The following is a 23,181-nucleotide window of genomic DNA, read 5'->3' on the forward strand; positions in this document are numbered from 1 at the left end:
TATTCAGAACTCTGCACAGAGCAGGGAGGCAGGACACTGGCACCAAGTGCAGGTGAGCCCTGTGTACACAGACCTACAGTTTGTGCAGCCTGAGCAGCAGCGGGGCAAGCAGCCTCCCTGAGCTGTGCAGGCTCTGCCTCAGAATCCGTCATCAAAATGTTTCCTGTAAGGCACTGTGAAGGAGTGCAACCACATATGCCCTTTTTTTTTTTTTAATTTAAAATATATGTAGAACACTTCACCTTCAAGATTAAGTCAGATTTTGCCTTTTTCTGCTCTCTGGCATAACAAAACACTTTCACATATGCAAATGAGGAGAAAACGCAGCTTCTTTCAGCAGTAATAAGTATCTGCCTGTTGCTACCTTAAAATCACAGCAATCACATCTGGTAACTGCCCTTTTCTCATGTTTCCACTAGTTTTCAGACTTCCTCTTGTGGTAGCTTGAGGCTACGCATCTGGATGTTTTAAACACAAAGGAATTGCTAGAGCAAGCAAAAGAGAAAACGGTGCAGAGAGTTAAAATGTGTAGATAAGCAACTGGTGCACTGTGTGGCTAAAGGAAGGGACAGGCAGGAGGGGAAAAGCTTTTTCCAAAGAGGAGAGCACAAGTTTAGGCAGAATGAAGACTTACAGTGTCTGTGGCTTAATTTTTAAAGTGCTATTAATTCAAGTGTATCTTTCTAACAAAGCTTTAGCTGCACCATCACCAATCATTAAGTTTCCTGGAGACAGCATGCCCAAAACAGACAAAGAACTAGCAATGGTAAGTGTTGGTTTCATCTTTGCTTCAGATTTCTATTGTTGTTTCATAAGCAGATGTTTGCTTCTTGTTTCAGCTGAGGCAAAGGAATGACTATAGCAGAATCTCTGGAAGTGCCAGCTAGCTAGCTAGCAAAGTTATCAGCTTTCAAAAGTTAAAACTAGTGCCAAGTAAAGTTTCCTCTCAAATTTTTTAAAGCCAGCAAAGAAAGTTTGGGGGTTTTTTCTTCCTTAGGTCTGAACATACAAAATAATTTCATTAAATCATCACGATTATAATTGGAAGATTGAAATGGCAAGAGGGTAGAGGGGCAAATAAGAGCCATCTAATATTTTTACTTAAATAAGTAGAAGTGAGGGCTGTGGAGACTCAGTGCATGTATCACAGTTCTCAGCACAAACACAGCTTTAAGGGACACTCGAAGGCTGGCTGGAGGCTCAGAAGCCATTGTGACTAGTTCGACTTTGAAAAAAAAATCACATCAGAGGCTTAAAGAAATATTTTTTTCCAAATTCAATCTGGAACAAAAAAAGGAGTTTGGATTTGCGTGACATTAGCAAATTATAGCTATAACTCTACAGCATTTTATTCTAACCTTAGTTTAGCCCTGTGGACCTTCATAAAAATGACATTATGGGGAAGTCCATTTAAGGGGAGATTGAGATAGATTATCCTTATTTTAGCATGTAAATTATAGACATTTCTCTTCTTCAGCAGTAAGTCTGTTTTAAGGAAGATTGAGATAAATTATTCTTATTTTAGGACATAAAGGTTTGAAAATGGATCACTTTTCCTCAGGAGTTGGTGTGCATTTTGGTAAAGCTTGCCAGATTAAAGAAGGTCTGGGGGAAGGTAGAGGGAGTGTTTTCAGATAGGAGCTGTGGGGGAAAGTTTGGGAAAACACAAACTGACCCCTAAAGGACACTCCTCTGCCTTTAACAAAACAAATTCATCCAAGGATTTTCCTTGGGAGCACAGCAACCAAGGGGTGGGAGGCAGTGCATGTGGGAAAGTGGGGTCCCAGATATCTAATAGTTGTTTAACCACTCTTAAATAACCTGTTTTCTAAGACATGGTCAGGCCTTTATTCAATAACAGCAATCCACATCTCCCCTCATCTCCGTTTCTTTTGAATAACCTATTTATTATGTGTACTCAAAGGAAAATTACAAGCTGGTTTAACATTGCAGTTCTTTGTCTTCCTTGTAGTATTCTTGGGTAATGCTAACTGGCTGCCTATCCCTCACACTCTCCATTGGAACAGCTCCAACACTCAGCATCAGAACACAAGTTGCTATGTTGCAGCTGGACCCTGTTTCATTAATGGGCTGGATCAAAATTCCAGATCACCACAGCTCCCTGATGACTCTGGGGAAACTGAATTGCACAGCCTAGGCCAAGATGTGGTTTATACTACATTTTCTTCTCATAGAACATCTGGTTATGTTCATTTTTCATCTTCAGTAAAAACTCCATTTTAGGAAAAACTGAGAGGGGTTAGCTTTTATTTGTAATCCTAGCAAGTAAAATTCTTTACCATGCCTCATCTTATATTTTTGGTTGTGTATCTTACTCCCAAACCTAAAATGGCAAGAGCAGCATCCTGCTTCTTCAGTAAACTTCAGTTCTGATGTATAGTCTATATTATATTATGGTAGCTCACTGGGAGATGCACATAGAAGCATAAGAAAATCTATTATGCTACATTAAAATGAAAATTGGGATAGGAACAGGTCCTCCAGACTGGCTTGTTTGATTATGTTCTTAATGCATTTCACATAATTTCCACCAGGCCCCATTAATTATGAGTAGTCAGAAGCTTAGTGGTAGCAAAGGTGAAACCGTTCTGTGTCTGTTATTTGCCAGTGCCAGTCTCCACTGGAGAAATGGCACATCAGAAGTTATAAAAATCACAAAACCAAGGCACAGTCTGTGTTTAGTCAGTAGATGGATGGAGGACCTGCTGAAGGAAATGGTGTAAAATCTTGATTTTGAGTAAGCTCTGAACCATTTCCTATTCAGGGCAGATGAGGCACATCAGGACTTAATGAGGAAGGTGGTGAAATACGAGCTTGACCAACCACAGTCAGCAAATAACATTTGCTGCATTTTGCTGATGTAGTGGTCTTATCCCGTCTCCTGGGTGACTTTCAGTCAATTAATTAGGTACATACAGTAAGGTTTCCCTCAGAAATACTTCCTGGCACAAGAACTTTGTGCAGTCATTTTGTCAGGCTTCTTGTAATCCTCAGAAATAATTCTCCCTGATATCTGATATATTTTTGGCAAATATACCTTTGCCTTATTTAGGATGCTTTCCTACCTTGGATTTGTAGTTAATATTTTGGATACAATACCTGAAGGATGCTTCTTCCTCTTCTATAGACTGGTTTACCATAACTTGCAACCTTCCTGTCTAACAGCATCATTGGCAAGGACATTTATCAGCTCTGTGCCATGGTAATCACCAGCTTGGTTGCCCTACACATCAGTTTGGGAACATTTGCCTTTTGACATGGCTGTAGCTTGGTTTTTTTAGACCTAGGCATAAAACTATTGCAAACCCACTTGAGTGTGGAATTCCTGAAATCTGTGAGAAAGAGAATCATAAGATCCACTTTAGTGGATAAAACCTACAACTCCAGATAGCTTAGTCAAGCTGTTTAGAACATGTGAATGAAAATAATTAAGTAATGAGATGTTATTATCGTTATAGAAATACCTAAACTAACATCTTCATCATAATCCATTTATCTACTCCTCAGTGAGGAGATAAATTTAACATTCTAAAGTTGTATGCAATCTAACCAACATGACTGAGCCCACCTGTGCTACAGTCCAAGCTAAGGCAACAGCTCAAGCTACAGGTTTTCTCAAATTCAGCCTGGATTCAAACACTGAATCCAAAACCCGCAGCTGGCCAGCAGCCTGTTGTGTGGCCATGCTTGCTAGTCTCCAGTTAGGAACAGAATTGATAAAGGATTTAGGCAGTTGCTGAATATATAACTTCTTATCACTTTTTTTTGTTTGTATGACTATGGTTTTATGGTGGGTTTCACCACATGCTAGAGACTGCCAGGCATTCTCTCTGGGTTGGTCCCTACCCCGAGAAGCTCATAGTTATTCAGTCAACACTGAACTTAAGGGAAAAAAATAAAAATACTAAATTGTTTGTGTGATTTAACATGTGTATTGTACAGAAGATGGGGACCATATATGGATAATCAGGACCACAACTGCTTATCTACAGTTTAACATAAATACACAACTTGCCAACATACATCTGAAAGACATGGCTGCTTACCTGGAAGAATTGCCAGGGAATAGACTAACCTATTGCTCCTTTGGGATTAAAGGCAGCAGCAGAGAGACATACTTTTCTTTTTTTACTGAACTACACCTTCTGATTAGGCCATACTGATCAAAATAGAAAGTGGAGGAGACTTTGGTAGGTATTATTTTAGATAAGAGTTTAAAATAAGGGGATTTGTGCTTTCTGTTTGATCCTCTATGGCCACTGTTTTCAGAGGAGAGAGAATTTTGTGATCACCATCATGGGTGTATCACAAACATCAGCCTTGTCATGATCTTCTGGAGAATTCGATGGAGTTTTAAGTATGCAGATATTGATTGGCAGCAGTGTCCAGGCAACTGAGTTGCTACCAACGACCTTCTTCTTCAGGTCTTTGCAATGTTTGACTCAAAAGCAAACTCATATAAGATTCAAATAGCTCTACATGGTTTGACAATGGTGTGTAGTTTTTTCTTTGCAATTAATGTGGTCTCATTTGTGTGGTTGCTTTGATACCTTGACAAGTTTCTCAATAGTCCAGAGTCTTCCAAGAAAAAAAATACTGTAAGCACATTTATGCATCATAAAGAAAACCAAAAAGATAAACCCATTTTTACTTTGTAGTTCTACATTAAAGCTCTGTGCTCTACTTACTAATAAAGCAACTCAATAAGTAAAGCTGATAGCTAATAGTGGAAATGATTGCTTAATTAGCAATGTTGTGTGATTAAGGTTGATTTGTATTAATTAAGGAGATCCTGCTGGTCCCTCAGTTACTAATAACAGTAATTTTGAAAAGAAAACTTGCAAATTATAGATGGAAAGCTAACATGGAATTACAGTATTTACTTGTAATAACTATTTCTTTTATGAATTTTAAAGTAGTTTTTCTGTGCTTTTTTCCCAAGCAATACCTGAATAAATACTATGGGTGCCCAAAAGACAATTGCAATTTATTTGTCCTGAAAGATACTTTGAAGAAAATGCAGAAGTTTTTTGGGCTGCCTGAAACGGGTGATTTGGATCAAAACACTATTGAGACAATGAAGAAACCTCGCTGTGGTAACCCTGATGTAGCCAATTACAACTTCTTTCCAAGAAAGCCAAAATGGGAGAAGAATCATATAACATACAGGTACTGACCAGTGGTGTTGGGTTTTGCTTACCTATAACCATAGCACTTGTAAGAACCCATCAAACCAGACATTTGGAAGTGTAGTAGCTGCTTAGAGGGCTAGACAGGATTTCTTGAATTAGGATCTCTCTGTGTTTGAATAACTACCAGATGCTTTAGCAAACACCTCTGAAACTTCACATTGTAAAATTTCAGCAGTAATCATCTAATGATCAACTTTACAGTTCTGGTTGGGATTAAAGAGATTTTGTTTTTATCTTTTGCTCTGCTGCAAGCATCCAAAGGGAACTGGAGCAGCAATGTCTCATCTGCTCAGCAGGATCCACAGTACTTAGTGACTGCAGAGGCCATGTAGGAGGACAAACTCCTTTGCATTCAGCAGTCATAAAAATGGAGGTCATCAAATAAATTTTAAAATAAAATAATCATATTTTGAATACATATAAAGACATGATTTAAAGCAAACCTATTGCAATAGGTTTGGCATGTTTTAATTTCTTACTCTGAAGTTAGGGACTAATATATCTCTCACTGAAGTCAGTAATAAAGATTCTCACTACCTTAGGTAGTCCAAGAACAAACTTTTAGCACCAATGAGAACAAAACGGCAGATTTGTCTTACCTGCTTGATCTCTTCTGCTGCTCCCTCACAAGTTAGGACTCAAAGAATACCTTATGCTGTGACTAGCCTAATAAACACTGAAAAACCCATGGAAGCTCTCACAGTCCCCACTTGCTGACGTGCTTCCTCTGGTTCGTCCTCATTTTCCTTAGGCACGAAGTAGTTTCCCTCCCTATGCACAACCCCAGCAGCAAAGAATTAGAAACTTGTCTTTACATGGAGGTTAGCTGGCTATAATATAAGGCACTAAGAAGAAAGAGGAAAGCAATGTGTGGCTTTCCCATGTCAGGCCTATGGTTCTGTCTTACATGCTTTTACCTCCTCTCTCTCCATGTATCCTACTGCCAATGTAACCAGCATACTGGGAAAGGATTAGCATTCAACTGGGATGAAACAGTTAACAGCTTTCATACCAGATGAAACAGGGAAATAGAGCTAACTACAAAGGTGAGGGAGAAGGGCTATTTTTCTGTTAGTATTAAAGAGCAAAACAATTCACACTTGAAACTTTCACCTCATTATTGAGCTCTTCTTCTGGCAAATAAATCTTACATATCAAGATGTCCTTGTATGTTCATGTCTAAGGTGACAGTATGACTTGCCAGCACCTCAGTGCTGATGCAAAGCCCTGAATATTTTGTGCAGGGCTCACTGCCATGCAGGCCTTACTGCCATGAAGGCCTTACAGCCCCTGGCCGTGTAACTTTCTTCATTTTACTGCATCAATACCAAAGGAAAATAAATAGTAAGCACCACATCTAAACACACATCTTGCATGCAGCAGCATTACCTCTTAACTAATTTCACTACTGAGCCTACTCAGAATTTTGATCAGTAAACAACAAATACTGGGAGGGGGTTTATGTGTTGTTTAACTCTTCCTTTTACCACTAAGGATTATGGGCTATACCCCAGATTTGGATCCTGAGACAGTAGATGATGCCTTTGCTCGAGCCTTTCAAGTCTGGAGTGATGTCACACCGTTGAGATTTAACCGAATAAACGATGGAGAAGCAGACATTATGATTAATTTTGGCCGATGGGGTATATTTTTCTATTTTTACATATGGTTTTTGTTTTGATCCTCTCATTAATCCTAAGTATTGGAATGATCTACCCTCAATAAGTAGTACCTGTGAACCTTTCTGGCAAACCTTGTCTTAGTTTGCACTTGGCTTATACAAGCTAAGGTCTAATTTCACTAAGGTTTGTTTTTCTTTCTTATACATGAGAGAGAGAGAAGTATTTCTACAGTTTCCTTATACTATATTCATCTTTCCAAAAGAGAATTTCTAGGGGCAACATTTTATTTTTAAATTTACAAATCAGAAATAGAACTGTGAAATATTGGTACAAATCTTCAGATGATGTGAGCTGGCTTCCTGCCATGGAAGAGAATGGAATGCCATTGTACTATTTGTAGCTCCATACTCAGTTTTCCAGTGATAATGGTGGAAGTCCTAACATATTGGAGCTTAAAAATGGATTTGTGCCTTTCAATTTTGACTCCTTATCTGGTCTCTGTTCTTTAGCACAGCAGAATGCAGGCTTTCAATGCAATCTTTGGTCTTGAACTTAAAAATATGGATCAGAAGCTGAACTATGGTGTGAATCCAGCTGATGATAGATTATTTGATTCATTTTTGTTGTACATGACTTCTCAATTAATTTTGGTTTTCCCTGAAAAAAGGTTTATAGCTTTTCAGTGTAAACCTGGGGCATTTTAACTTCTTATGCAGAGTCACAGAATTTTTAATACTAATGAAGATATTTGTGCAGCTAATCACTTGGGATTGGAAGTGAACAGTTTAAAGAATAAACAGAGCTCTTTGTAAAAACTTCCATTTCCAGCTGTTTTTCAGTGCTTTAGCTACTGATGAGTTTACCTGAAAAGCTTCAGAGATTCTGTACAGAACTCAAAACTTCAGATCCTCAACCAGGCTGGCCTGGTTTGCAAAACAGAAGTCTCACAAAAGCAGAAGTATTTCTCCTGGGTTTAGTACTGGTCAGCTCAGAAACAGTGGGAGAAGAGCTTCCTCTACATTCATTCATTCTTATCACTAACTGTATGTCAGATTCACAGGAGCTGGGACATTCACAAGGTGCCACGGAAAGGACTCAGTCAGAGACCAATATGATCAGACAAAAAGCCATTTATTGCAAAGCATTAACTCCTTATATACTATTGCTTACACACACCTACAGCAATTTGGTATATCATTATTGGATACTTGTCTTGAAGACCCTTAGTGACTAACATATAATTGGTTAAGCACAGGTGTGAGAACTTGACCTCGAACGCTTGCCAACAGTCCACAGTTCTCATAACTCAGTGAATTACAGCTTCTTCTTATCTTGCTTGCTTAAGCTTCCTTGGGCCTCCCACGGCCTTGCTGTATCCCTTGGAGTTATTCAGAGCTCATGTACCAAATATTCATTTTCCTGTGAGAACACTGTCTCCACAACAAGGTTTTTATTTTTTAAGCTTTTTGTTAAGCATGGATCTAATTTGAAATAAATGGGAGTAGAGCATCTAATATATATCAAAATGTTGTCCTTGACAACTGACACACTACTGAAATTAGTGAACTGAACCAGTATTAAGAGAGTGACACAAGCATTAAATCAGTGTAACAGAGCAAAGAATCAGGCCTGTGTATTTAGGCTTCTGTTAAATGGCAAGACATCAGACCAAAAGGCCTGAAATGATGCAACTGCAGATATTGGCAGCCAGCTCCGATACACAGGTCAGTGTAGTGGGAAAGTTATGAATACCAGGGTTATGCCCTTGCCATCCTTCCTTACCCACATGCAGTGTACTTCCAAGAAAAGCTTACAGTGTAATAACAGAGGAGCTGCTTAACCTGCTGCTGCTGCCATGTGAGCTGCCCAAGAGTGGTTGATGTGAAGGAGGAATAGGCTCATTCACAGTACTCAGAGCTGGCTTTCCAGAGACTCACTACTAAGACACTCAGCTGATTTGCTTTCCAGCTTAAAGTAGTTAGTATCCTGCACAAAGATCACAGCAATCTGAGGTGTAGCAGAAAAAGAGTAGTCTGCAGAAAGAAATTTGCCTTTACTTTCCAATATCTGTGTTGGAGACTGATGAGAATTATCTGAAAATACCCCTCATCTACAATGTTTATTTTACAGCTGCCTACCAGTCTCCATTGAGAAACAGCAGTGTGTATGCAGCCATACATCTAATGGACAATATTTCACTGTTCTTTACCTTCTGATTCCTTTCCACAATACTTATAAGATATAAAATAACATGTTGCAGTACTGACACTTAATGTTCTTTGCAAGAACTGTCTTCTTCCATTCTAGTTTAGTCTTTCCAGCACAACCCACACCAATAAACCAACTCACTAGACTATTCTGCTGCTGTCTTGGATGGAATGATGATCATCATTCATACATAGACTCTGACAGAGGTAAGGTCATTAGAAACTGCTCTTTTTTGCCTGCTTCCTCTTGCAGAACATGGTGATGGCTATCCATTTGATGGTAAAGATGGTCTCCTGGCTCATGCCTTTGCACCGGGGCCAGGAATTGGAGGAGACTCCCATTTTGATGATGATGAACTGTGGACTCTTGGAGAGGGGCAAGGTACCAGACTTTCTAATGTTTCAGAACATATAGCATACTGGCTGATGTTTCAGTGCTGTTTTAGGCACTGCACTAAATGCTTTTATTGGCATATCAGTAATGTTAGGTATGTGAAAATTAATATATACTGTTTAAAATGTTCTCTACAATGTTTATGTAATTCCATAAATGTTACCTACTATTGCCCTTTCTGTTCCTCTACTGTTGCCCACTGAAAACCTGATTTAATAATGGGTCCTGATGCTGCACATCCTTCATGAATCGTGGGAAAAGTAAAAAGCCTCGGCTATAATTCTGAATGCTTCAGTTCTCAAGGACTCCAACTACATCATCTTTAAGTTCATGTGTAAGAGGAAGACTGGCCAGGGCTCTTCTGCTGACATACCCTTCTTAAGATGACTTAAGCTGTGGCTCCAGTTGTTAAAAGTCGAACCATCCTAATGAATAAGTTTTTAGATACTCATGACATCTGTCAAAACCAAATAGAATGTAGATGCCTCATGCTGATGACTGAAACAAAATTGTCATCAAACAGTGGATTATGAGCATCTCCAAGAATCCTTAACAGGCAGCTGCCATATCCTTTAGAAGAAAACAACTGAAGTCCAGATAATATCACCTGAACTAGACCAACAAGATCAAGTAACAGTAGTTTGGAACCTCTTCTTTCTGTCTGAACTTTGCCACAATCATATAGGGCTAATTATAATTCTTGTACTGTAAAATAATTTGGAAAACTCAGAATAAGAATGCAAATTCATGTTTGGCTTTCATTTCAAATTCTAGTTTCCTCAGCTGTCCTCCCATTTAAAAAATAATTGAACTTTAATTCCAAAATAGTCTACTTCCTTCTGTTTGGCTTTCTTTTAACTTTAGCAGAAGCACTGACCAGTAGCTGTACCACCCAGACTGTATCCCTGCCCCAGACTAGCAACAAACAGGAAGAAACTCTTTTCCAGTATTCATAGAATCATAGAATAGATAGGGTTGGAAAGGACCTTAAGATCATCTAGTTCCAACCCCCCTGCCATGTGCAGGGACACCTCACACTAAACCATGTCACCCAAGGCCCCATCCAACCTGGCCTTCAACAATGCCAGGGATGGAGCATTCACAACCTCCCTGGGCAAGCCATTCCAGTGCCTCACTACCCTAACAGGAAAGAATTTCTTCCTTATATCCAATCTAAACTTCCCCTGCTGTTTAAGTTTTAACCTGTTACCCCTTGTCCTATCACTACAGTCCCTAATGAATAGTCCATCCCTAGCATCTTTACAGGCCCTCTTCAGGTACTGGAAGGCTGCTATGAGGTCTCCACACAGCCTTCTCTTCCCCAGGATGAACAGCCCCAACTTTCTCAGCCTGTCTTCATATGGGAGGTGCTCCAGTCCCCTGATCATCCTTGTGGCCCTCCTCTGGACTTGTTCTAAAAGTTCCATGTCCTTTTTATGTTGAGGACACCAGAACTGTACACAGTACTCCAAGTGAGGTCTCACGAGAGCAGAGTTAGAGGGGCAGGATCACCTTCTTCAACCTGCTGGTCATGCTCATTTTGATGCAGCCCAGAATACAGTTGGCTTTCTGGGCTGCAAGTACACACTGAAGCTGGCTCATGTTCATTTTCTCATCAACCAACACCCTCAAGTCCTTCTCCACAGGGATGCTCTGAATCACTTCTCTGCCCAACCTGTAGCTGTGCCTGGTATTGCTCCGACCCAGGTGTAGGTCCTTGTACTTGTCATGGTTAAACTTCATGAGGTTCGCATTGACCCACCTCTCAAGCGTGTCAACGTCCATCTGGATGGATTAGTGAAAATGCTGCACAAGCATCCAGTTAGTTACTGCCATTAGAAGAAATTCTATGGATACATGAATTATCTGTACATCAATAGATATTACAGCGCCAGTACTCTAGTCGTAAGACTACATGAAACAAACTAAAATACAGCCTGGGCTAGGGTACCACCCTAAGCCCCAGTGCAGATCTCATTCAAGGCAAATTGGAAATACCAAAGTGGTTTAACAGGCACAAAGCATGTTCAGCTCATGCTCAACTGCTGCCAAGAACCTTTCAAACTATACTCAACTTTTTAGACCATATTAACAAAGAAACTAAATTACTAAATGTGTTAAGAGAATGTTTATAAGTTTGCCTTGCCATAGTAACAGCATCATATGCATTTTTCTGGGCTGATTTTAAGGACTGCTCATTCTATCACTTCCCCATGAGTAATATAGATTAAATTCTTTCAAAATTACCAGTTATTATTTCAGATATGATCATCTTGCCCATAGAGAGACCAGCAGCACATTGAATTTCAAAGTGGAAATTCAGACTGCATTTCTATACCAGTATCCTCCAGGAAAAGATTTGCAGAAACTGTACTTTTTTAATATCAGTTGGTGGCTAATTTCACCTCTGTGTCTTTCTCTTTACAGTTGTTAGAGTCAAGTATGGAAATGCAGATGCTGAATACTGCAAATTTCCCTTCTTGTTCAATGGCAAGGAATACAACAGCTGCACAGATGCAGGACGTAGTGATGGATTCCTCTGGTGTTCCACAACCAAAGACTTTGATGCAGATGGCAAATATGGCTTTTGTCCCCACGAGTGTAAGTAGATGTAGTTTAAGCCCAGCCGGTAAGTCAGAACCATGCATCTGCTGCTCACTCCCCAACCTTCTTCCCTCCCCCCTGCTCCCAGAGGGATGGGGAGGAGAATCAAAAGAATGTAAATCCCACAGGTTGAGAAAAGAACAGTCCAATAACTAAGGTACCATACAAAATTACTACTACTACCACCACCAATAATAGTAACGTTAAGGGAAAAAAAAAAGGGGGAAAGAATAAGAAACTAAAAGGGGAAAAGGAAAACAATAAACACAAGTGATGCACAATACAATTGCTCACCATCTGCCAACCGATACCCAGCCCTACCCGAACAGTGATCTGTGCCTTCTGGGTAACTCCCCCCAGGTTTATATACTGGGCATGATGTGCTGTGGCATGATATACCTCTTTGGCTAGTTTGAGTCAGGTGTCCTTTCTCTGTTTCCCCCTGGCTTCTTGTGCCCTTCCTCACTGGCACAGCATGAGACTGAAAAGTCCTTGATCGGGTTAAACATTACTTAGCAACAACTAAAAACATCAGTGTGTTGTCAGAACTGTTCTCAGACTAAAGCTGAAACACAGCACTGCTCCAGCTACTAGGAAGGAGAAAAATTACTGCTACAGCTGAATCCAGGACAGTAGATCATTGAGCACACTAAATGACAGAAATCTCTTCCTAATCTGCAGGCCATTCCACAAACAATTGAAGTTGCATCTCCATCAAGAGCAGTGACTGACAAAAAGTAGCACTTAAAGATGAAACCCATTAAGCCAAACCTCTAACACTGCACACCAGTTTTACCAACTGTTGGCCCAGGCCCTCCGAGTCTAGCAGCCCTTTTACTGCAATGTGACACTATTATTGTCACAAAACACTCTTTAAATGACCTCATACTGCTTTTCAAAGTAATAATGACTGCATTTCAAGTGAGTGTCTATGCTGATGCAAAGTTATTTATATGTTGGTACATTGCAAATTGCTAGCCAGGACAGCACTGACATTTTTAGAAATTAAGTTTCTTCCTCACAAAGCAGTGCCAACAGCTCACTTTAGGTATGGAAAGGCAAAATGAATCATCTGTATCACAATACTTTCAGTCACCCTTCAGCAAGTAAAGGCCTTGGCTTTTCATTTATTGCTACTCTAAAAAGTGAATCATGCTCACAATTACTTTTCCCATTGATATATCAGACTAAGCAAAAGCAAAACCCCTCAAGTCCTACACAAAGACACTGAGGCTATCATGGCTTTTTGGTAATCAAAAATTACAACAGCAAAGTTAGCAATAACCTGCCAAGCCTTCCCATGTACACATTTGGGTTTTAGCTGGAGCTTTAAACTGGGGAAGGAGAGGGTGCCATGTCCCCCATGGCACCTTAAAAAAGGCCAAATCATGCATACTTTGCACCGGGATTTCAGACAGACATTTCGTTCTGAGGTGCTGTTCTTAAATCTCAAGGGGAATTAGTGCATGGCTTCATGAAGGATTTTTCTGTCTGTTCAGTGCAAGGCCTGGTCTGGTTTGTTGCACTCATGGTTTCCTCTCACCTGCACATGGCACTCACAGACGCTGTCTTACCATGGAGGATTCACACAGAGCAGCCAAGAGAAGACACAGGCAGATTCACAAGATGGCAGATGCTCCAAAACATCTGTATTTTCATGTAATTCAATTTGGACATATATTTTCCTAACTATCAGCATGAGATATTTTATCTGTCTTCCTCTAGATACTCCAGAAAGTTTACTAAAATCCTAAAACAGATCCCAGAACTCTTAACTCAGTTTAATCTGTAGTCCTTCACCACAAGAGATATTTCTGGTTCTCAGGTTGAGCCATGGGGCCTTGTTTGTGTGTGTGAATGGACAATAAACAATTGGAAGACCAATACACTACCTCCAGAAACATTAACCAAGCAAAAGACAGGAGAGACCTCCAGTGCCCAGCTTTGTCAGAGGAGTCACTTTTGTCCTCTCTTGCTTATCATCCGAGTGCCTGAGCATAGCTATAGGGATTCTCAGAAATGAGAAGCAAAGTACAGAAGAAAAGCCTACAGGTTATTATCCACTTAACTCTACTGTATGTCAGCACCTTAAAGAAACTGAAAATGTACATGGATAGCCATTAGGAAAAAACAATCTGACCTGTCACTCATGTCAGTGCCATTCTAGCTAACATTTTCGATGCAAGGTAAATGGATCAGCAGAGCACTAAGGCACATGAGTGACTTTTTCATAATCCTCTTTCTAAATGTTGTTTCAAGAAGGGATATTAATTTTATTATATGAGGCAGGCTATAAAGGATATATGCATTTCAAACCACATTCAAACAGCTTGATAGAATTTTCTTCTTTCCCAGTTCATTTATAAAGATCAACCAATCATTCCTTTCTACACACTTGTGAGATTGTCTATCTTGCCAAAGCATTTCATTGTTGGTGTAAAATAGAGGTTCTTGGTGTGAACTGCACCACACACAACAGCTGTCTAATCTCTGTCAAGACATTTGCACATTACCATTGGCACACAGTGACTCCTTGTTGACATTGAGCATTGCCTATTGACATTTCTCTCTCTCATTCTCCCTACAGCACTTTTTACAATGGGTGGCAACAGTGAGGGGCAGCCATGCAAATTTCCCTTTAAATTTCAAGGCCAGTCCTATGACCAGTGCACAACTGAAGGCAGGACAGATGGATACCAATGGTGTGGAACCACTGAAGACTATGACAGAGATAAGAAATATGGATTCTGTCCAGAGACTGGTATGGGGAATGTTGCTTACATAACACAGTCTAATTTGTCATTGCAAAGCAAAGTAAATAAAACAGTCTCATTTTTTACACCTTTACACCTTCACCAGAGCACACAGAAATTGAAGAGTTAGTCACCATTTCAGCATATTTGAGAATGAAGACCTTAGGCCCACTGTAAAAGATGATCTGGTTTGAGACCATCTTAAGAACCTGAACATGCACAAGTCCATGGGACCTGATGAAATCCATCTGCGGGTCCTGAAGGAGCTGATAAATGAAGTTGCTAAGCCACTGTCCATCATATTTGAAAAATCATGGCAGTCAGGTGAAGTTCCCGACGACTGGAAAAAGGGAAATATAACCCCCATTTTCAAGAAGGGGAAAATGGATGACCCAGGGAACTTCAGACCAGTCAGTCTCACCTCTGTGTCTGGCAAAATCTGGGAGGAGATTGTTCTGGAAGGCATGGTAAGGCACATGAAAAACAACAAGGTAGTTGGTGACAGCCAGCATGACTTCACTAAGGGCAAATCCTGCCTGATCAATTTGGTGGCCTTCTATGACGGGGCTATGGAACTGATGGAGAGGGGTACAGCAGTTGACGTCATCTACATGGACTTGTGCAAAGAGTTTGACACTGTCCCGCATGACATCCTTGTCTCTAAATTGGAGAGACATCAATTTGATAGATGGAGCACTCGGTGGATAAAGAACTGGCTGGATGACTGCATGCAAAGTGTTGTGGTTAATGGCTCAGTGTTCGGCTGGAGACCAGTAACAAGTGGTGTCCCTCAGGGATCGGTGCTGGGACAGGTCTTGTTCAACATCTTTGTCAGTGACATGGAGAGTGGGATTGAGTGTGCCCTCAGCAAGTTTGCTGATGACACCAAGCTCTGTGATTTGGTTGATACACTCAAGGGAAGGAATGCCATCCAGAGGGACCTTGATACACTTGTGAGTTGAGCTGATGCCAACCTCATGAAGTTTAACCATGACAAGTGCAAGGTCCTACACCTGGGTCGGAGCAATACCAGGCACAGCTACAGGTTGGGCAGAGAAGTGATTCAGAGCATCCCTGTGGAGGACTTGGGGGTGTTGGTTGATGAGAAAATGAACATGAGCCAGCTTCAGTGTGTACTTGCAGCCCAGAAAGCCAACTGTATTCTGGGCTGCATCAAAATGAGCATGACCAGCAGGTTGAAGAAGGTGATCCTGCCCCTCTAACTCTGCTCTCGTGAGACCTCACTTGGAGTACTGTGTACAGTTCTGGTGTCCTCAACATAAAAAGGACATGGAACTGTTAGAACAAGTCCAGAGGAGGGCCACAAGGATGATCAGGGGACTGGAGCACCTCCTGTATGAAGATGATAGGCTGAGAAAGTTGGGGCTGTTCATCCTGGGGAAGAGAAGGCTGTGTGGAGACCTCATAGCAGCCTTCCAGTACCTGAAGAGGGCCTGTAAAGATGCTGGGGATGGACTATTCATTAGGGACTGTAGTGATAGGACAAGGGATAACAGGTTAAAACTTAAACAGGGGAAGTTTAGATTGGGTATAAGGAGGAAGTTCTTTCCTGTTAGGGTGGTGAGGCATTGGAATGGGTTGCCCAAGGAAGTTGTGAATGCTCAATCCCTGGCGGTGTTCAAGGCCAGTTTGGACGAAGCCTTGGGTGACATGGTTTAGTGTGAGGTGTCCCTGCCCACGACAAGGGTGTTGGAACTAGATGATCTTAAGGTCCTTTCCAACCCTAACTGTTCTATGATTCTATGATTCTATAGGTGGTCAAGGAATTAACTAGAACAGGTCTGTGTGAAGGATACGTTATGCCACAGCCCACCAAGTTTATCAAGATACACAAATGTCATTGAACCACAGGACTGTATGTCTACCACTACAGAATAATTACATGTAGATTACAATTTGCTAATGGCTCTGGAAGAGAAGTCTCATGTGATAGAAGAAAGCATGAATGATATTTTAGCTTAATACTTACATTTACACTTTAAAAAAAAAGGAATTCTGTTTACTATGTTAAGCTTGCGTTAATAGATCTTTTCAGCAATTCAAACGAACTAAGTGAAACGGTTTAGCCAGGAAAATAAATTTCTGCTTTCTTCACTATTTTTTATACTTCTAAACTTGAGGTTTATTACCTAAAGGAACAAAAATTAATTTATAGTCTTGTATAGCTTGGCAGGTGTTCAATTTTATGATACAAACTAGAGTCGTAGGTATTTAGACTGTATAAGTTAGCTATGGCCATTCTAAAATCTCAGACCCTTTCAGAGCCAAGGTGACATGACACCCTGTAGCCCCCTGAAGCTACAGGCAAGCCCACGTGTATTCTGTTTTTCGAGTCCTTGTTCCCTGCTGTCAGCATAAAACAATGAAATGGTCAGTTTATTTGATACAACTTCTCTTCTAGACCTTTTGGGTTTTTTTTTTTAACTCCAAAGCTCCTTCTTCAGTGGGGCACCTACTAACCAGGTGGATACCCTTTAACCTTTCTCATGCTAAAACTACCTTTTATACGCACTTTAAACAATCACTAGGACAGACCATCAAAAGATGCTTGCTCTGCAATCATCTTCCACAAAACACTGTTAACTGCTGTTTTCTCAGAGCTGTGAACACAAGTCTGGGGCTCATTCTTACTCCCACCAAAACTACTGTCAAGTTCATTGCAGTGGCAATGCCTAGACCTTTTCCATTTCCTCTGTACCAGGCAATCTTGTTTTCAATTATTTTTAATCTGACTTCTCATGTTCTTATGAGGATTGCAAAATTTCTGCTTGCATTCTGGTTTTAGTGTGTGGCTTAGGAAAAGGTGCATCAGCTTAATCTCACAAAAGGGATTCTCTTCTCACTATGTTTTCTTGTCATTTTCCACAGCTATGTCAACAGTTGGTGGAAATTCAGAGGGAGCCCCTTGTGTATTCCCCTTCATCTTCCTTGGGAATAAATACGAGTCCTGTACGAGTGCAGGTCGTAATGATGGCAAGCTGTGGTGCGCTTCTACCAGTAGCTATGATGATGACCGCAAGTGGGGCTTTTGTCCAGATCAAGGTAACAGTTTATCACAGCAAAACCAGCATACTGACCTCACCGATGACATCACACTTAGGATGATTTCATCCTCATATTTAGCACTCCTGTATGGTTACAATACACCTCCCCAGCCCAAAATCTGAGCAAAATCCCTACATTTAAATGGGAGAGTGTTGTTAAAGAGTCAGTCCCAGAGCTCATCTGCCTGAAACATTTGGTTGTTCTATAATTTTTAACTATGAAGTGTCTTTTCAAAAAATATTTTTTTAAGTAAATAAATGTTTTTCTCATCACCAGCTTTTCCATCCAAGGCTAAAAGCCACAAGCACTATAGTATTTCACTAGGACGTAATAATTATACTCTGACATTGGACAAATTATGAACAAACACTAAATGTAAAAAACTAATACATTTGTGACTGATATTGCTGAAGATGAAAAACACATTTAAAAAGTGAGACAGTATGAAGTATATATGGTGAATATTTAAAATTATTTTGGTTAAGATTTGTCCTTATTTTTAACATGGATAAACTTAAATATAGCAAAAGGCTTTTTACACGTGTACCAACAAATGCAAGATTCAGGATTTCCTTTTAGGAGGAAAATAACTGCCAAATTTCAGAGACTGGGGATAACTGATAAAATGTCATCCTATGAGAAAAGATTTTTTTAAGTGAACAATATTTGGTACAACAGTAGTGATCCAGGCTCTGTTCATGGACACACAGATATACAGACCTGTTTATCATTTGCATGCCATTTCATGATGAAAAGTAAGATTTGAGGTCTAGACTGCAAGTTTAATTCTTCTTAAAAAAAAAAGTCTGATTTTATTTGCTACACTTCCTTTTTTTTGCAGAAGTATTAATACCATGGTCAAAGTCACTTGCATTTGAGACAGCAGCATCAGCTATAGAAAAGCTTTTAAAATCTCTCTATTAAAATGTCATTTCTGGCAATATGTATGACATTCACCATTGCAGACTATAAATAATTATGTTATTTACTGTTGGGAGATTTTTAATGGGTAGCAAGGAAAATAAAATTATAAGACTATGAATAACCTGTGTGGTACACTTCTATTTAGATGCAAGCAGCTAATACTATCTTGCTGTGTTATTTAGGATACAGTCTCTTCTTAGTTGCTGCTCATGAATTTGGCCATGCCATGGGATTAGAGCACTCAGAGGATCCAGGAGCTCTGATGGCCCCCATCTACACCTACACCAAGAACTTTCGACTTTCTCAGGATGACATTAAAGGGATACAGGAGCTATATGGTAAGGTCCTCCCTCTGCAGCAGAACTCATCAGAAAAGCATGCAGCGCAGGTTGAAATTTGGAACTCAGAACTTGCAGTAAATGACATACTGCACAATATCACCAATGCCAGAAACACCCTCTGTTCCTTTCTCCCTGCTTCATGTTATTAAGAGGCTCCTACTTTAAAAAACACAATTTAACGATGAGGGGTAAATCTACTGAAGTAACAGAAGCCCCAAAACATCCCTTAACCAAAGTTTTAGATTAAAATTTCTAATACTTTTACTGGGACAATGAAATGCTGTGCTCTTCTCCAGTCTAAAATACCTGCTGTGGGTGGGTTTGGGTGTTGTCTACAACACTCTGATTGCAACAAATTGCAACTCCCTGTAAGGATAGGGGAAGAAAGTTGTTTCTTGTCCTAGCTTGGAAACAGTTCACATTGCCTGCTCACAATAACCCAAGCTGTACCATCACAATAACATTTGCAGAGTGTGTGGGAGCTGATATGTTGGCATAAATGTATTTGGCAAGCTCCTGGAGAAATAGTGGACTTAAGTATTTTTATCTTGGCACATCTTTAAAATGTATTATTTTCTCCACAGATACTCTTAATAAAATGCATAAGTATTATTATGATTAAAATTCCTTCTATGTATATATTTTCTACCTTGTAGAGGCACAAATCTACTACAGTCAAGTAAGCAGAGAAAGTCTATGTCATCTTTTGTGTGCTTTCCACTTTTCTACTGACATATCTTCCTAATTGTGACTATATTCTATAGTATTCAATGCCTTAGAAATTATAATAGGAATATACCAAATGATTACCACATGAGACACCTTTTTATCAAAAATCTGATTTGAATCTTCATTTTTCCTGTTGTTAGCTGCTTTAAGACTGAGAATTGATACGTGGGCAAGATTCCATGAACTTTTGAAGCTCACACAGCATATTTTTGATAGAGTTTAGAATTTAACTCAGTTGTCTCAAGGCACACTTCAAAACCCGAGACAAAACTATCTTTCTTGCCTCTTTATAACCGATAGAACCCTTTACAAACTGCTTTCTACGTAAAACAAGTATTAAAAAAACCCTTTGTTTTCTTCCATTATTATTATCTCAAATCAGCTGCACTCCACTTTGTTTCATACAGTAAATAAACCTGATGTTTAAGAAAAAAGGCAAATGCCTCATAAGGCAATACAGCAGCAGCTAAATAATAAAACAGAACAAAACAAACCAGATGGCAAAGTGCATATTCTGAAGAACACATTTTGATTATTGATAAGGGCAGAATGATCATATAAATGGCTCAGAAAGCATCTTTGTAACTTGCAAAATAATGGCATTCTTCAAAAAACAGAAATCCACTTTGACATCTCTCTCAGCGGAGTTGAAGACAATTCTGAATAGAAGGACTTTGAAATGCATTTCTCATCTTCTTAGAAGCCAGTGAAATAAGCACAGTAATTTGATCATTTATACACAGTATAGTAACTTCTGAGCATCTTTCAAGTTAGTGCAGCATGGATAGACAGTCACACAGGCAGCGTGAATGAGTCCACGCAGCAGGTTAAGGCAGGACTGGAAGCTAAGGCCTTCTCAGCTGTATTTGATCACCCTTCTGAAAACATTTAATTATAAGGTTTTTTGCTCCTTCAAGTACTTCAAATACAAATTATTCCCCTTCTAGGAATTATGACAGTTCGTGTGCTCTGTGGAACCTATGCAGCATTGTATTTCAGTGCAACAGAACATCTCTTTTCACCATTACAGAAGTGTCAACCGAAGTTGAACTTGGGCCAGGGCCAGGACCCAGCCCACATCCAACCCTTGGACCTGTCACTCCAGAGCTCTGCAAGCATGACATTGTATTTGATGGAGTTGCACAAATTAGAGGAGAAACTTTTTTTTTCAAAGATAGGTAAGTGAAATAAATTGCTTACCAATGTGGAGGAACCTGTCAGACCTATTCATCAAAATCTAGGCATTTATTCTCATTCTCAATGAGAAAATGAACATGAGCCGGCAGTGTGTGCTCACAGCCCAGAAAGCCAACCATATTCTGGGCTGCATCAAAATGAGCATGACCAGCAGGTTGAAGAAGGTGATCCTGCCCCTCTACTCTGCTCTTGTGAGACCTCACTTGGAGTATTGTGTGCAGTTCTGGTGTCCTCAACATAAAAAGGACATGGAACTGTTGGAACAAGTCCAGAGGAGGGCCACAAGGATGATCAGGGGACTGGAGCACCTCCCGTATTAAGACAGGCTGAGAAAATTGGGGCTGTTCAGCCTGCAGAAGAGAAGGCTGCATGGAGACCTCATAGAAGCCTTCCAGTATCAGAAGGGGGCCTATAGGGATGTTGGGGATAGACTCTTCATTAGGGACTCTAGGGACAGGACAAGGTTAAAAAACAGGGGAAGTTTAGATTGGATATAAGGAGGAAATTCTTTCCTGTTAGGGTGGTGAGGCACTAGAATGGGTTGCCCAGGGAAGTTATGAATGCTTCATCCCTGGCAGTGTTCAAAGCCAGATTGGATGAAGCCTTGGGTGGCATGGGTTAGTGTGAGGTGTCCCTGCCCATGGCAGGGGTTGGAACTAGATGATCTTAAGGTCCTTTCCAACCCTAACTATTCTATGATTCTATGATCAGGCACTGTCTATGCCGGGTTTTTTGTGTGTTCAGAGACAGCAGTGTCCTGTCAACTCCTAAGGGAAAGAGATGGTGAAGTTTGGTTTTATGGTTGAATAATATGGCCTTCTTTGCCACAAGGGTACACTGATGGCTCATGGTCAACTTGGTTTCCACCAGGACCCCTAGGTTCTTTTTTACAAAGCTGCTTTCCAGCCTGTTGGCCCCCATTATGTAATGGTGTTTGGGATTGTTCCTCCCCAGGTGCAGGTCTTTGCATTGCCACTTGCTGAACTGTGTGAGGTTCCTGTCATCCCATTTCTCCCATTCTGCCTCCCTGGTGTATCAGCCACTCCTGCTAGTACTGGGTCATCAGCAAAGTTGTTGAAGGTGCACTCTGCCCCGTCACCCAGATCATTAAACAGTCTTCTATCCAGTATTAATGCCTGGGATAGTTACATCACTACTTACTGGCCCCCAGCTAGACTTCAAACCTCTGACCACACTCTCTACGCCCAGACAGTCAGCCAATTTTCAGTCCACCTCACTGTCTGCTTACCTCACACATACTTCAACAGTATCTCTATGAGAACCTCTTTGGAATGGGGGTCAAAAACCTTTCTGAACTGCTCTCCCCTCATCTAGCAAGCCAGCCATTTCATCATAGAAGATTATCAGATTGGTTAAGTGCTGCGGAATGGACTCAGTCAGAGATCAGTATGATCAGACAAAAAACCATTTATTGCAAAGCATTAACTCCTTATATAATATTGCTTACACACACCTACAGCAATTTGGCATATCATGATTGGATACTTGTCTTGAAGACCCTTAGTGACTAACATATAATTGGTTAAGCACAGGTGTGAGAACTTGACCTCGAACGCTTGCCAACAGTCCACACTTCTCATAACTCAGTGAATTCCAGCTTCTTCTTATCTTGCTTGCTTAAGCTTCCTCGGGCCTCTCATGGCCTTGCTGTATCTTTCGGAGTTATTTAGAGTTTATGTAGCAAATACCCATTCTCCTGTGAGAACACTGTCTCCACATCTCCCCCTTTTTAGTTTTACTAAAGTTTTTTTACAATTTGGCGTGTCTGCTCTGTCACTGCTTGATCTGTGCAATATAACCACCTACTACTCCAGGCAGCATTATTTCATTAAGGCTAGTCTGATTTGAAGTCACTTGAACCTTTATAACATGTGGCATACCAGTGAATCCTACACACCATGTAACAGGATGGAATAATGGGGATTTAATAAATGCGCTCAGTATACTTGTCTATTACCCATGGTCACACATAATAGAACAGATATTACAAAGACATTACAAAGATTTCAGTCATTGCTGTTTCTTTATGTTGTTGAGTTCTGCAGCTTTGTACGTTTTGCTAGCAGCCAGTATGGTCCCGTTGATAGCTGTACACAGCCATATCCTTGAC

At 40.3% G+C, this 23,181-nt stretch overlaps 1 protein-coding gene across 5 annotated transcripts in view; it reads left to right on the top strand.

Annotated features, from left to right (window-relative positions):
* Positions 1-460: 460 nt before the first annotated feature.
* Positions 461-23,181, top strand: part of LOC117438302 (72 kDa type IV collagenase-like) — a 41,008-nt gene continuing 18,287 nt past the window's right edge. For 3 of the 5 annotated variants that reach the window (XM_034073844.1, XM_034073845.1, XM_034073847.1), the window contains exons 1-9: positions 461-766; positions 4,964-5,190; positions 6,708-6,856; positions 9,296-9,424; positions 11,864-12,037; positions 14,628-14,801; positions 17,683-17,856; positions 18,966-19,121; positions 20,884-21,031. In XM_034073844.1, the coding sequence (XP_033929735.1) occupies positions 623-766; positions 4,964-5,190; positions 6,708-6,856; positions 9,296-9,424; positions 11,864-12,037; positions 14,628-14,801; positions 17,683-17,856; positions 18,966-19,121; positions 20,884-21,031 (1,475 nt within the window). In that variant the 5' untranslated portion in view covers positions 461-622. Of the gene's footprint in view, positions 767-4,963; positions 5,191-6,707; positions 6,857-9,295; positions 9,425-11,863; positions 12,038-14,627; positions 14,802-17,682; positions 17,857-18,965; positions 19,122-20,800; positions 21,032-23,181 lie in introns of all 5 variants that reach the window. The other 2 variants (XM_034073846.1, XM_034073848.1) reach the window with 1 other exon arrangement.

Source organism: Melopsittacus undulatus, assembly GCF_012275295.1.
Source record: "Melopsittacus undulatus isolate bMelUnd1 chromosome W unlocalized genomic scaffold, bMelUnd1.mat.Z SUPER_W_unloc_6, whole genome shotgun sequence".
NCBI classification, from domain to species: Eukaryota; Metazoa; Chordata; class Aves; order Psittaciformes; family Psittaculidae; genus Melopsittacus; species Melopsittacus undulatus.